Below are 16003 nucleotides of genomic sequence, written 5' to 3'. Positions count from 1 at the left end.
AATATTGCAGAATATACAGCCTCATGCTAATTACTAAGCTTCATTTCATGCTGAATAAACAAAATGAATAATGTATCTTAAATAGAAAACGATCTTTAACCTCCCTGGTCCCAAGCGTGGCTCGGAGTTCATTTCCAGTACCAAAAGCGGTAACCCCGAGCCACACTCGGGATTATCCTGTAATGATTTCTTACTTTGTCCCAGCGATCCCCCGATGTCCTCCCGCTCTGTCCTCCGGCCGATGCCGGCATCCATCTTCCGGTTTCCCTTCCCTGCAAGCGCTGAAACGCAGGGGGGCAGAACCCTTCAGGAATTGAAAAAAAACACACACACATTGTAATACTTTATAATCTGTCATGATTACATTACTGTGTGAAACCATTTCACCTCAGTTTTGTCCCTAATGATTTGTCCAGTCCCCTGCCTGCACTCTGTTTTCTTTTGTTTTCTTTCTGCCTGGAAACTTGAGAACAGCGTCCAAAAAGCGTTCCTTTAGGTAAAATGAAGTTTTAGACCAGCTAGAAAACAGCGATAGTGAATTGGAATTACTTGAAGAATTGAGTGATAGTGATTCGTGGGGAAATTCATCATCAGACACTGAAAGTGACGACGATTCTGCGACTGAGCTCAGTGATGTGCGAACTTGGCGCTCTATTGACTGTGATACGGATCAGGCAGCGCCCCCAAGATTCCCATTTACTGGAGCAACTGGTATGAAAGTAGACATTGAACACGACAACCCCTTGGCATACTTACAATTATTTCTGACTGATGAGGTTATTGAAAAAAATAGTTACAGCGACAAACCAGTACAAAGGGCAACAGCTAGCTACTCTGCATCTGAAGTTTTCAAGAAGCAGAAAGTGGAAACCAGTGACCAAAGAGGACATTTGGAAATTTCTGGGTCTAATAATACTTCAGGGAGTGGTGGAGAAACCCCTGCAGAGGTGCTATTGGACAACTAATACATTACTTGTCACTCCATTCTTTGGCACAGTCATGTCAGAGTACATGAAATATTTACACTTCGAAAACAACAATTTGATGAAACTACTCATCCTGCACCAAAACTAAAGAAAATTTGGGAAGTATCTCAAATGATTCTAAAGAATTTCCAACTGAGCTATGTGCCAAAAAGGGAGATCAGCATAGATTAAAGTCTAATGGCCTACAAGGGAATTCTCAGCTGGATGCAATACATTGCATCAAAGGGGGCACGATTTGGCATAAAATCCTACATGCTATGTGAATCGTCAACTGGCTACATTTGGAATTCAGTCATATATGCTGGAAAAGGAACAAAATGCAATCCAAAATACAGCAACTATGGAATGGCAACATCGTCTGTTCTTTCACTCATTGAGCCATTGCTAAATCAGGGCTATTGTGTAACAACTGACAACTTTTATACGTCTCTTGAAATTTGAGTTTCTTCTGCAAAACAAAGCAGATGCCTATGGAACCGTTGGGGCTAATCGGCGGGACATGCCGCCAATATTCGGCAATAAGCTGAAGACTGGAGAAATGGTTGCCTTGCAGAAAGGCAAAATGATGGCACTGCGATGGCATGATAAAGATGTGTGCCTAATGAGTACAGTCCTAATGCGTAAAGAAATTGTGAAGCCACAAGTAGTGATAGACTACAGTAACACCATGGGAGGGGTCGACAGAGCCGACCAAGCAATGACATTCTACCCAGCAATGAGGAAACAGCAAAGGAAGTACTAGAAGATCTTCAGACATCTTCTTGAGCAATGCTTGTGGAATGCCTACATTCTGCTCAAAAAAAAAGTGACAAACCTGTGATTCATTCTGACTTCTTTGGAAAGTTGCCAAATGTATCTTTGAACCACCAAACACCATCAATGGCTGTGAATAGAGCTGGACGTCGTGCTGTTGGTGTTGTCAACCCAGAACTCCTGACTGGTCATTACTTCATGGACTACATCCCACCAACCGAGAAAAAGTCAGCCCCTACAAGGATGTGCGTGGTTTGTTGCTCGAAGCGAGAGGACAGTGGAAGGAAAATCCAAAAGGAAACCAGGTTCTATTGTCTTTCATACCCGGGATGTTTACTAAACCAATATGCAGTGTCTAGTATTAAAGTGAGAAGTAATATTGCACCCTTGTTTGGACAAATTTTAGTGTTTTTGGTTTGAGTACATTATTGAATAGAATGTATTCTATTATTTATGATTTCGCGTTTCAAACTTCATCATACCCATAATTAGGGCTGAACGATAGTCGATTGGATATCGACTATCGTGCTGTGGGCATGTGCGATATTCACATCGCTGAAGATACGATGTAAGGCATAGGCATTAGGCAGGGAGAAGTCGGGATGGCTCCCAGTGGTTGTAGCAGAACAGAGCTGACATCCGTCCCACACGTTCAGTCTGCCTGCTAGCAGCTAGCCAGTTCTCCAGCTGATGGTAATAGGATCCTAGAGTGAGGAGCTCATCTCCTCCCTCTAACCAATCAGCAGCTCTCAGCACACTGACACTGAAGAACTGGAAACAAGCTTGTGTTGTTGTAACAGTTCAGAGTGAAGAGTCCAGTCAGTACATGTGGGACTGGATGGATGTTATGTCAGGCTGTCTTCTACCTCCTGCCACCACTGAGTCCCGACTGTGCCTAATCCACACTGTCACTGTCAATCCCTACAATAACATTAACCCTGGCCTGCCCTGGCTGTATGGTGTAATCTGCAATTACAATCAGAAGAAGGCTGCGCTGCTGCAATACTTCCATGAGTTCCTTTCAATATCGGAATATATATCGTTGAAAAAAAAATATCACAATGTACTTTTTTTCCAATATCGTGCAGCCCTACCCAGGATGTCTACTAGACTCTTGTTTGGACAGATTTAAGTGAGTTATTCCTAAGAATTAGACCTACAATATAAAACCGAGTTCCATGCAAAACAATGTACTGCTTTGACATTCAAAAATACTGACTTAATAAGACTAAGAGGTTATGTCGCTTTTTTTTTACTCCAAAAGCATTTTATTAAAATTTGATCAATCTTTAAAAAGAAAAAAAAATAAGATTTAAATAAAAATATTTTTTTTTTTTTAGATTTTTATCCACCCTGGTCAAAGCTATACTCTGTCATGAATTAAATTGTTAAAAAAAAAAAAAAAAAAAAAAATTGTGGGGGGGGGGGTATCAATAGTTCTAAAAGTTGCATCCACCTCCTAGAAAGCAACCTTTTTTTCACTTAGCAGATTTTAAAGTGGTAGTAAAGGCGTTTTTTTTTTTTTCATTTTATACCTATAGGTAAGCCTATAATACAGCTCACCTGTAGGTCCAGTAAACATGCACCGTTTAGGAGATATTTACTTTAGCAGCACCAGTGATGACAGCAGCGCATGCACATTGCATTCTCAATGGACGGCGTGGCGTCATCGTGGCTCGGCAAGTCAAATGGCTGCAGCCCGCAAACCCAGGAGGAAGACCAGATGAGAATGGAAGCCCTGTCAGCGCTGACAGCGTGCCACTGGAGAGCTTAGTTTTCAGGTAAATCTTTACACATTAATTTGCAAGGAGACTTTTTTTTTTCTGCGGTTTACTACCACTTAACCACCTCAATACTGGACACTTTCACCCCCTTCCTTCCCAGACCAATTTTCAGCTTTCAGTGCCCTTGCACTTTGACAATTAGTCATACTACACTGTACCCAAATACAATTTTTATCATTTTGTTCACACAAACAGGGCTTTCTTTTGGTGGTATTTAAAAACCACTGGGTTTTTTTATTTTTTGCGAAATAAGTGAAAGCGCAGCGAAAATTTTGAAAAGAATATATTTTCTTTCTGTTTCAAAAGACATCCAATAAAATCACATTTCCTCATCAACCTAGGCCAAAATGTGTTCTGCTGCATGTCTTTGGTGAAAAAGAAAATCATAAGTGTATGATAATAGGTTTGTGTGAAAGTTAGTCTAGAGTTAGTCTTCTGGGGGTTGGTTGATCCTTATCTACCTATTGGATAGTGCGGGGTTTGCCACCGTCCCTGACGTAATCGTAAAAAGGGGTAGGTACCTCAAGCCTAGGGGTAGGGGGGACTTGATGGGCAATGTAATAGAAAGTAAATGAAATGCAGAAAATTAGTAAAACATATCCTATTAGTTTACTGTATAGAAAGCATTTGTTATATGCAGTACAGAACAATATGGGGGAGGGGTTGTAGACACCTAAGTGAAGAAGGTGATGAAAGTAATGAAGTGACAAATTGTGAAAGTTGTGACTTTGTATATGGGAAGCTTCTCTCTATTGGTTCAGAGAGTTTTCCTATGTTCGCGACCCTACGCGTTTCGGCTCGATCCTGGAGCCTTTTTCAAGGGTATAAGTCACACTTGTATCTGTAATAATCATACGAATGGTCATAGTTACAAATTGGTGAAATACCATTGATTGGTACATCCAACAGTGGTATTTTCAAAGAAATGATGATACATACATTCATGTTTTGCCATAAGCGGTGATGCCGTCCCTCAGAACAGCGAGAGCGCGAGCCTTGTAACCTGCAAAGTATTGATTAAGTTCAGGTAAAACGTGTTGTCTATTACGGGGTGCTGTGTATATTGGATGGAGTTAGACTTACTGACTATGTCACCGGTTTCTTTGAGCCCCTATTAACCGGATAGAACGATACGTAGTCCCATCCGAGTAATGCTCAGGTGTCTATGTCCCACTCCGGATTGGAACTTATGTGTCTCTAAAATTCTGAGCAATTCATGCAATCGGATTGTGCTTCTATATTCTTGTTTTTTAAAGTGCTCCAGGTAGTGGGGTGTGTCACACGTGGCCTCTTACCAGCTTCCAATAGGTCGTAATGACGCCCAACGCCTGTGATCCCTTTATCTGGGTGGATCAAACCTCTCCTCGATATCTTTAGCTTGAATATCTGCTCCTACATTAGGCGTGTATGGACCATATAGTCCGCATATAAAGATAAAACAAATGCCTCCAATAGTGAAATATTGTATTGTTCTAAAATCTTTTCAGAGGTACTCATCCAAAACAAATTTAAAACTCATTTACATACAACTGTTTGTCAAGTGTACAATTTCTTTATAGGTACATATGTTAATCCTTTCACTGCCAGGACTGGTTTTGTGTTTTTTGCACACGTGACAAAATAATCCTATTTGGCCAAAGTTTAGTTAAAGCCCCCAAACTGTGTGTATATGTATGTATATGTGTGTGTGTATGTATATGTATGTATACATTTTTTTTTCTTAAAGCAAAGACCTTGCAGAATAGAATGGTCATAGTTAAAATTTTTAATGTCACATGATCTTAATGTAACAGTTTATCAAGCGCAAATTTTTAGTAACCAATACTCTAAAGTAATTTTTATTGCATACAAAAGTAATACCCATTAATACCAACCATGTCAACCCTTAACCACTTGCCTACAGTACACTTTCACCCCCTTCCTGCCCAGACTGATTTTCAGCTTTCAGCGCTCTCACACTTTGAATGACAATTACTCAGTCATGCAACACTGTACCCATAAAAAATTTGTGTCTTTTTTTACACACAAATAGAGCTTTCTTTTAATGGTATTTATTCACTACTGGGTTTTTTATTTTTTGTGCTATAAATAAAAAAAGACTGAAAATATTGTGAAAAAACGCATTTTTCTTTGTTTCGGTCATAAAATTTAGCAAATGAGTAATTTTTCTTCACAAATTTTGGCCAAAATTTATACTGCTACTTATCTTTGGTAAAAATAACCCAAATAAGTGTATATTAATTGGTCTTTGTGAAAGTTATAGAGTCCACAAGCTATGGTGCTATTCATTGAAAATTGATCACACTTGATCACACCTGATGTACTGAAGGCCTATCTCATTTCTTGAGACACTAAAAAGTCAGGAAAGTACAAATACCCCCCAAATGACCCCTTTTTGGAAAGTAGACATTCCAAGGTATTTAATAAGGGGCATGGTGAGTTTTTTGAAGTTGTAATTTTTTCCCACAACTCTTTGCAAAATTAAGATTATTTTTTTTTTTTTTTTTTACAAATTGACGTATTAACAGGTTATTTCTCTCACACAGCATATGTATACTTGCAACTACACCCCAAAACACATTCTACTACTACTCCTGAGTATGGCGATACCACATGTGTAAGATATCTTTTTCACAGCCTGGCCACATACAGAGGCCTAACATCCAAGTAGCACCGTCCGGCATTCTAGGAGCATAAATTACACATATCATTTCCTGACAACCTATCGCACTTTTGAAGGCCCTGGAGCACCAGGACAATGGAAACCCCCATAAAATGACCCCATTTTGGAAAGCAAACAGCCCAATGTATAATTTTTGAGGCATAATGAGTCTTTTGAATATGTAATTTTTTCCCACAAGTTTTTGGAAACTGTGGAAAGAAAATGAAAACCCATTTTTTTTACACAAAGCTGTCCATTTATGCAATATTTCTAACACATAGCATGTACATAGCAAAAATTTCACCCCAAAATACATTCTGCTATTCCTCCTGAGTATGGCGATACCACATGTGTAACACTTTTACACAGCCTATCCACATACAGACGCCTAACATCCAAGTAGCCCTTTTCACAAAGTTGTCCATTTATCCACTTTAAGACTGGGCCTATTTTTGACACTTGGTGTTTGCAAGCTAAAATAATTTTTTTTGCTAGAAAACTACTTGGAACCCCCAAACATTATATATTTTTTTAGCAGAGACCCTAGAGAATAAAATGGAGATCGTTGCAATATTTTTTATCACACCATATTTGCGCAGCAGTCTTCCAAATGCAATTTTTACGAAAAAAAAAATCACTTTTTTTAACTAAAAAATAAGAAAACAGTAAATTTAGCCCAATTTTTTTCCATAATGTGAAAGATAATGTTACGCCGAGTAATTGGATACCCAACATGTCATGCTTCAAAATTGCGCATACTCGCAGAATGGCGCAAAACATTGGTACTTAAAAATTCCCATAGGCAACATTTTAAACATTTCTGCAGGTTACCAGCTTAGAGTTAGAGGAAATCTAGGGCTCAAATTATTGCTCTCGCTCTAAGGATCGCGGAGATACCTCACATGTATGGTTTGAACACCGTTTACATATGTGGGCGGGACTTGCGTATGCGTTTGCTTCTGCGCGCGAGCTAACGGGGACAGGGAGCTTTAATTTTTTTTTTTTCCTATTTATTTTATTTATTTTTTTTATTTTTACACAGTTTAAAAAAAAAAAATGTTTTGATCATTTTTATTCCTATTACAAGGAATGTAAACATCCCTTGTAATAGAAATAGGCATGACAGGTCCTCTTTATTGTGAGATCTGGGGTCAAAAAGACCTCACACCTACACTAAAAAAGAAAAAAAAAAAAAAAAAATTGTTGAAAAAAGAGAGAAAAAGAAAACAGGCCCTTTAAACCGGTTGCTAGGCAACGACTTTTGACGTAGCTCCGGTTCTCCAAGACCATAGAGTCGAGTGAGGGCCACCTTGCCCTCACTCGACTTCCTGTCTCTGAGGGTCTGGGACCGGATAGTCTTCCCCGCTGCCGGCGGGTCCGGTAAGCTGGGAAAACGTCTGGGACGCGGCGGGAGGGGGGGGCACCTCTTCCCCTGCACCGTAAGGGTAATTCCGTGGAGAATCCGCCACTGGGACCACCCTTATCTGAAAGCCGACCGCCCGCCGTTTAAAAAAATACCGGGGTTATGGCAGCTATCTGCTGCCATAACCCCAGTATTTAGCTTTTAATGGCCGACGCATATAGCCGTTAGGCGGTCGGTAAGTGGTTGCATGTATATGGCAAACAGGTAACGATGACTGATGGGGTGACAGGTGACAATGACTGATGAGGTGACAAGTGACGATTGATGGGGTGACAGATGACAATCAATGACGGGGCGACAAGTGACGATGTTTGATGGGGTGACGATGATTGATGGGGTGACGATCACTGATGGGGTGACAGATGACGATGACTGATGGGGTGACGGTGATTAATTGGGGTGACAGGCGATGGTCACTGATGGGTGACAGGTGATGGGCGATGGTGCACGGCGGTACTGATGGCAGTCTCTGGTGACCGGTGAACTTTAGGCTACGTTCACATGTGAGCGTAGCGATCGCGGGCAGAATCACTGCGATTCTGCCCGCGATCCAGAAATCATTGCAAATCGCGGGACGCCTGTGCGTTGCCCGTGATTTGCAATAGCACCCCAAACGCTGTGCGATGTTGCCGCCATTTCCGCCTGCCGAATCGCGGTAACATCGCGCAAACAACGCATGACGCCCCAAAGAAGCTCTTGTACCTTTTTTGGGCGTCATGCGATGTTACCGCGATTCGGCAGGCGGAAATGGCGGCAACATCACACAGCATTTGGGGTGCTATTGAAAATCAGGGGCAACGCACAGGCGTCCCGCAATTTGCAATGATTTCCGTATCGCGGGCAGAATCGCGGTGATTCTGCCTGCGATCGCTACGCTCACATGTGAACGTTATGGGTGTCAATTTCTGGGCACTGATGAGGTGACTGTTGGGTGACAGGTGCAATTGGGGGGGGCTGAGGACTGTGTGGGGACCTTTATTTGTGTGATTTTACATTTTACAGGTGTACAGAGCAGTAACTCACTATTTCTAGCTCTGCTCTCCTCACACTGGAAACTGTATGAGGGGAGAAGAGCTAGTAACAGTCAGTTACTGCTCTGTATTTACATTTTGTGATCGGCTGTGAATGGATTCACAGCTGATCACATAGTAAACAGTCACTGTCAGTGACTGTTTACTACTGCCGGTGACAGCTGTGTTCCTACGGAACACAGTGCCACCGACATGACCGCGCTGCGCGCTCCCAATCGCGCATGCGCGGTCATCTTGTGGGCGCCTCCATTGTGATCGGCTGTGTCATTGGAACACCGATCACGTGGGAAACAGCCACGCCCATTGGCTGCTTCCCCCCCTGCCGGTGGCACGTAGTTAAGCGACGTATTAGTTGTTTTTTTTTTTTTTTTTTTTCAAAGAATTATACTTACCTAGGTGGATGCAGCATCTGTTCCCTGCCAGCTCTAACACTGAGAACTGAGCGATCAAACCCTGCCGATCACTCATTTCTTAGAGTTTCTCAAGCAGAGAGCTGGTGACTGTCGCGCTCTTTCACGCTCACTGGAAGGCTGGGCTGTGGAGGGGGCGTGAGCGGCCAGTTTGGGCTCCCATCAACTTCTGACTTCAGTGTCGCAATCTTGCTTCAGCCCGCTCTCTGCTGAAAACGGGTCACAGAAGTGCAGAACAAGCGGGCTTTGGCTGTACTACTTTTAAATTGCATGCATCTGTGAACCGGTGACAAACTTCAGTTTCCCATAGATGTCTAAAAGCTCTTACAGGTCATAAGTTTATAAAGCTATATGTTCTATAACCCCCATTGTATTTCTTTGAAGGGTTACGTGATCTTAGTTGGACCCTATTCTACTGCCCCACATTTTTATTTTTTCTGCCGTCGCTAAAGTGAAAGAAGAAACTTAAAATTATTATCCCATAGGAACTGTACTCTCACAAAATTCAATCTTTTTGGCTTGTTTCATTGCCTCTGCTCATATACCGTGGTCCAGCCCCACTGTCTCAGACTTTTGGAATAAAGTAGCTCAGTATTACAAAGCATAAATACTGAGCTACTTTGTACTGATAAGCTAACCCTGGATCCATTGCCCTACCTAATTCCACTGTACAAGCCAATTTGCAGAACATTAATTACAATCTGTTCTGTTTCTTCTTAACCACTTCTGAACCGTAAGGATTTGCCCCCTTAATGACCAGGCCATTTTTTGTGACTCGGCACTGCGTTACTTTAACAGACAATTGCGCGGCCGTGCAATACTGTACCTGAATAAAATTGATGTCCTTTTTTTCACACAAATGGAGCTTTCTTTTGGTGGTATTTGATTACCCCTGCGATTTTTTTTTATTTTTTGCGCTATAAACAAAAAAAAGAGCGTCAATTCTGAAAAAAATTCACATTCTGCTATAGAACATTCCCAAAATAAAAAATTTAAAATCAAAATTTTTTTAACATTTTACGGCAATTTGTTTTCTGCTACATATTTTTGTTAAGAAATTGCAATCGTATTTTGATTGGTTTGCGCAAAAGTTATCGCATGTCTACTAACTACGGGAAAGATCTGTCTTTGTATTTTTTTTTTTTTTTACTAATAATAGCGGCAATCTGCTTTTTTTAGCGGGACTGCGACAATGCGGCGGACAGATCGAACCCCTAACTGACATATTTGACACTCTTGGGGGGACCAGTGACACTACAGTAATCAGTGCTAAAAATATGCACCGTTACTGTAATAATGACACTGGCAGGGAAGGGGTTAACACAGTGGGTGGTCAAGGGGTTAAATGTAAGCCTAGGGGAGTGTTTCTAACTGTATGGGGGTTGGAATTTTGAAATGATCAGAGACCTGTGATCCTATGTGATCATTCTCTCTCAGCGGGGAGCGATCACAGGTGGCCGGCAATCGGAGCCGCTGCCAAGTGGGGACGGGGGCGCGCGCTCGCCCCCTAGCTGCAGGCGTGCGACCAACGTACAACTACGTCAGTTCGCGCAGGAGGGGTTGCCTGCAGCAGTAAAACTGCGGCGGGCGGTCGTTAACAGGTTAATGGAGCCATGATTTTGATTCAAGGTTTTGAGACCTAAAAAGGTCCACCCTTTAAAGTAGAATTCCGGCTTACACTTGATTAGCCTTAAAAATGTATGCTGACAAACCTACGTAAGAAAGATATTTATATACTTAACCCTTTTTCAGCCCAGATCTCCACCTCTCATAGGTTGCCTACCCCTACATTACACCAAAATGTTTATTTATATTAAGCTTTCATACACTGCTGTAACATACAATAGTTTACACAAACTTATTCTGCCAACCCAACATTTTGTGTACTATTACTAAGAAAAAATGGATATATTTCTTCATAGCTGTTGCAATAGGTGACATTCTGACATAGGAACTTCCTTTTTTTGTTCTGCTGAAATTAAAACAGTGGTTTTAAAGTGATTGTAAGCTCTTTCTCGGGTCCATCATTTGCACCTTTTTTTGCCAGTCAAATCCTGTGATGAGGGAGCAGGGCCTAAGCTGTGCTGTCTGTGTCTATGGACGCAGACAGCAGGGCTCAGGATCGAGCCAGCAGGTGTACCACGATAGGAAGTGGCTTCCAATTATGGCACACTGAGAGGGGAAGGAGCAGAGAGCGCTGGCTCCAGAAGAGGAGGTTCAGGGCTGCTCTGTTAAATTCCATTGCATAGAGCAGGTAAATGGCATGTATATTATTGGGCCCCCAATGTCTCCTTTGCCCCCCAAAGAAACGGCGAAATGGAGCAGAGATCTGCTTGGTTAGATGCTTCCCTAAAGGAGAGCTCTGAAACCGGAATTGGAAGCCATGTGGGGCTGTGCCACCAGATCACTTTCAATACTTTTAATTTACTGGGGGAGCCAGCTTCAGAAACGGAGCATAAGTTGTCGGCTGCTATTGCAACTATCGGCTTGTGCTCAACCCTTCACTCTTTAGACTTACTACATATGTCCAAAGAGCTATTTAAGCAGCACATGTTTTCATGTGTTGTGCATTTTTGTTACCCAGTGAGGATGATTTTCCTGTAGTGAAATTATGAGAGAATGTGCTTCCTGGATTTCTGTGTCTGGAGCTGAGGAAGCCAGGCTGATTTGTACTGCTGTTTGCAGCTGCCGCAGGACCTTTCGCAACATTCTTTGTGGCTGTGCACATAACCGGTATCATAACAGGTAAATTGTGGCTGAGCGCATGGCACTTATCCCAGGGAGGTGTGTATAACCAAGAAAAAGGGATGAAAAAGCTGTCGTTCTCACTGACAAGAAGCTAAAAATGTATAGGATACTAGCACATGGCAGTCATGTTTGAACAGCAGTATTTCTGGCCCAAATATCTTGCATTTATTTTATGCGCATTTGTTCGTACTTGCGCTTACGTGATTAAAATAATTCTAACTCTTTAAAACCAGGGCTTGACAAACCCCAGGTGCCAGGTTGCCATGGCGACTAGAAGTTGTGTCCTGGCGCCTAGGCTTGTCAGCCCATTCACTGATGGGGTTGCAGGCTGTAGCGTTCTGAGAGTGTCTCTCTCTTATGCAGCCCAATGCATGCGCTGATGGTTCTCCCCCATCCCCTTCACACAGACGGTAGAGGAGACGGAGAGCTGGTCAGCTTCTCCTCCTCCTGCCCTCTCCTCCTGTGCTGTGATCCCAGGTGCACATGGAGCCACCAGGGCTGGTTGGATTGTGGCTTTAGCAGAGAGCACAGGCAGAAATACAGTAGCTACATGTATCTTGGAGGGGGTGAGAGTAAGATACCGATCCTTACAATCTGTCTTTCCTTGCAAACCTCATGCCACTTATCTATCTCTGGCAATTAACCCTCTCCTTGGATGCTAGGGGAGGACTGTGCTTATCTACTCTGCTTCATTTAAGTGCTGCTTACCTAAATGATTAACTCTTTACAGCTTAACATCTGCAGGCTTTTGCTTCTGGTATGAATGGCATTTGTGCCTGCTTGTATATCTGGTTCACCCTTCATAGCTACTTGGGACTATATGGCTAATGCTGCCTTCTGACATATGAAGAAAAGTGTAATTTCTGATTCTAAATCAGTCCGGATTTTATTGTCCATTCTGCTTTCTGCTGACTACATTTAAGACTGACAGATATTTTTTTTTTGTGTTTGTGTCCATTTAAGTACACGTGCCTCTATTCATAGTGAACAGTGCAGTTTGCTGAAGAGGCCAGTGATTTTGCCCTGCCTCCTTATGATCTATCCAATCTCTGCTGTGCCTACTCCATCAGCCCCTGTCTAATCTCCACCCACTGATGTGCACACATGCGCTTTCTGCGTGTATGTTGAGGTGTGCAGGACAGGTGACAAATTGGAGTACATGCACAGTAGAGGCTGGAAAATTGGTGAGTTTAAACACCGCCTCTCCCCTTGACAATTGCACTAATGCCTCCTCTGCTGCTCTGAGTCTCTGATTAAAAATGACTGCCACTCCTCTGAAAAGCAATCCACACACAGATTTCTTTTCAGAGACAATTGACAGACAGCGAGGAGGCGATATGTCAGCGTAAATGCTGCAGCACAGACCCTTTTATTTGAATGGGTTGCGTTCAGTAGTAGTGGGTTGTAATTCTTGAGAGTAGGTGCAAAAATGATGGCAGGCTTCTAGGGGCTCCAGTGCATTACTTTGCCCAGGGTCCCACAATGCTACCAAGATGGCCCTGGATGTTTGGGCTGGAAGTTTAAAGCCCAACAGCCAGAAAAAAAAAAAAAACCTGGCTCCTAACGTCTTTAGCTGGCTCCTAGATTCAAAGCAAATTTGTCAAGCCCTGCTTTAAAAACAGAATTTTAACCTCTTCAAATAAACATTTTATACGCATATTTGCACACATATGCACGTACATGCTTAAAATACTGGCTGGCAACTCAGATTTTTTTTTTTTCTTTTACTTATTTATACACAGCTCATGTTTATGTGCCTCTGTGTTCAGGCACATTAAAAACAATGGCTGCATTTAGATCGGTAAAGAAAAATAAAAAAATGCCTAAAATCACTGAGTTTTAAGGCAGCAGTGTGCAAGAGGCCTAAAAAAAACATTAAAAAGTTGGACGCGACTCATTTTTAGGAATACGTTAAACATAACAATCTCATTGAATGCAATGTGTATTTTTGTGACATGCGTTTTAATATGTTACAAGATAAACAAAAAGATTTGAGCTAGACCTTTATTTATTTATATATATATATATATATATATATATATATACATATACATTTTATTTTTTTACATTTATTTCAGGTACTTATTTAGCGCTGTCAATTTATGCAGCGTTTTACATATATATTGTACATTCACATCGGTCCCTACCCTCAAGGAGCTTACAATCTAAGGTCCCTAACTCGCATTCATACATACGCACAGTAGGGCCAATTTGGACCAGAGCCAATTAACCTACCAGCATGTCTTTGGAGTGTGGGAGGAAACCGGAGTGCCCGGAAGAAACCCACACAGGCACAGAGAAGAAGATGCAAACTCCAGGCAGGTAGTGCCGTGATTGGTATTCAAACCAGCAACCCTTTTGCTGCTAGATGAAAGTGCTAACCATTACACCACTTACACCACTGCACTTGCTGTGGGGGGTTCCAACGTTCCCACCTACAGCATATGTCAGTACAGTTTTCTTGGGGGGAATAAAAGAGCAGCTGGGGCCCCTGAGTACTGTTCTGTACACAGTTTGCCCAGACCTCTGTATTTCCATGGTGTGATTGGGCCCTATCAGAGGATGGGAGAGATGAGCAGAGGGCTCTGCCCTGAATACATGCAGTACAAGGCAGAGCCTAAAGGAAGGAGCTCCCTGGGGGCTGGGCTATCCTCACCTCACACAGGACAGGAGCCCCACACTGAATGGCTACCCATGTGTGTCTGTGCACCTCTACTTCACATCTATACGTGGGACAAGTCACTGTACTGGCAGATGCTGACTGCCTTTCTCTGCTCTCTTCCTCCGCCATCTTCTCGATACCACCCTTTTTGTCTCCACTTGCCAGTTGGAAGTCTGGCTCTGGAACTGAACAGCCTTGGTAGCTGCACCCAGAACTGAGGTCCGACAGAGTCCCTCCAGAGGAAAAAAAGGGTGTGTGGTCTGGACTAAACAGCAGTAAGAGAAGAGATTCTGCGCTTTTGGCCTATGGGCGGAGAGATAATGGGCGTGACATTCATGGTGCTGGCATGCTATAGGCTGAGGGATAGCGGCTTTAGGGAATTACTCATGCCTGGTGCTAACAAGTGAATGGGCTGACAAAAGCTTAGGCGCCAGGAGGCAATTTTCTAGTCGCAAATGCGACCTTGCGCCTGGATTTTGTCGAGCCCTGGGCTTACCTATAGTTAAAATTCATGCATGGGAAGTTTACTCACTTTCATTTCATTTTTTCAGGCTTTTCCCTTCATTTTCTACTTGTGATCTATCCAGTAATACACTGCCTTTCCCAGGGGGACCACACTCACTGTACTAATCTTTGGATACGCAGTGTTGCCACCCTAGGGCAGGACTAGAATAACCTCCCCCTTTCCCTTTAACATAGAAGAGGTCGCGTTCTGCAGTCCTGAGAGATAGCTAGGACTACCATGAGTGCAGTGCAGGAAATTTTCTGGAAGGTTAAATGGTGCTGCTTATATTAAACGTGTATAAAAGCTATTTGTTTATCGTACCAAAAAAAGACCCGATGGGGAAGTTCCTGGTTTTGGTTTCTATACACTTTAAAAAATACTTTACCTACAGATAAGCTTTATTATAGGCTTACCTGTAGCTGTAAATTAAGTGGATTTTACTACTGTTTTAATTACTCAATAGGTCAGTGGCTAAGTACTTTTAGCTGTATTGCAATAGTTATTTTTGCATTGGGGGTGCGTAGGTGAGAAGGTTCCCTCATAAAGAGGTACTTCATCAAAACATCAGTGCCTGGGGCTGGTAAACATAGGCAATTTTAGCACACCTTATGCTTTGGAGAGTTTACTAGTATTGTTTTAGATTTTAGTTTTTGGTGCCACCTCAACGTTTTACTCAGAGAAACCTATTATGTTTTACTTTTATGGTTCAATCAAAATTGATATAATGCTTTTCTGTGTTCTAGGTGTGGAGTTGGTTGACACAAAGCCTGCACCATGCGTGAATACAAGCTGGTTGTCCTTGGGTCAGGTGGTGTTGGAAAGTCTGCATTGGTAAGATTTTTTTTCTTTTCTAAGAAATAGGCTTTATTCACATGAGTTTTCTCAAGCATACACTGGTGTGAAGGCCGGGTTTGTCCACACAGGATGCACAAATGTTTTGTGCATATGCATGTAGGCAGGCTCATTCTAGTCAGTTGGGATGCAGCGGCTACATGGACAGAGCCGTTGTGTCCCAGTTGACATGAATGGGACTGCCTGA

At 42.4% G+C, this 16003-nt stretch overlaps 1 protein-coding gene across 1 annotated transcript in view; it reads left to right on the top strand.

Annotated features, from left to right (window-relative positions):
- RAP1B (RAP1B, member of RAS oncogene family) overlaps nt 1-16003 on the top strand; it is a 159126-nt gene that overhangs the window by 63457 nt on the left and 79666 nt on the right. The window contains exon 2 of the mRNA XM_082256720.1: nt 15708-15795. Within this exon, the coding sequence (XP_082112846.1) occupies nt 15739-15795 (57 nt within the window). The 5' untranslated portion in view covers nt 15708-15738. The remainder of the gene's footprint in view (nt 1-15707; nt 15796-16003) is intronic.

The sequence above is a fragment of the Pelophylax lessonae genome (assembly GCF_965119305.1).
Source record: "Pelophylax lessonae genome assembly, chromosome: 4".
In the NCBI taxonomy this organism is placed as follows: Eukaryota; Metazoa; Chordata; class Amphibia; order Anura; family Ranidae; genus Pelophylax; species Pelophylax lessonae.
This window is presented reverse-complemented; position numbering and strand designations above follow the sequence as displayed.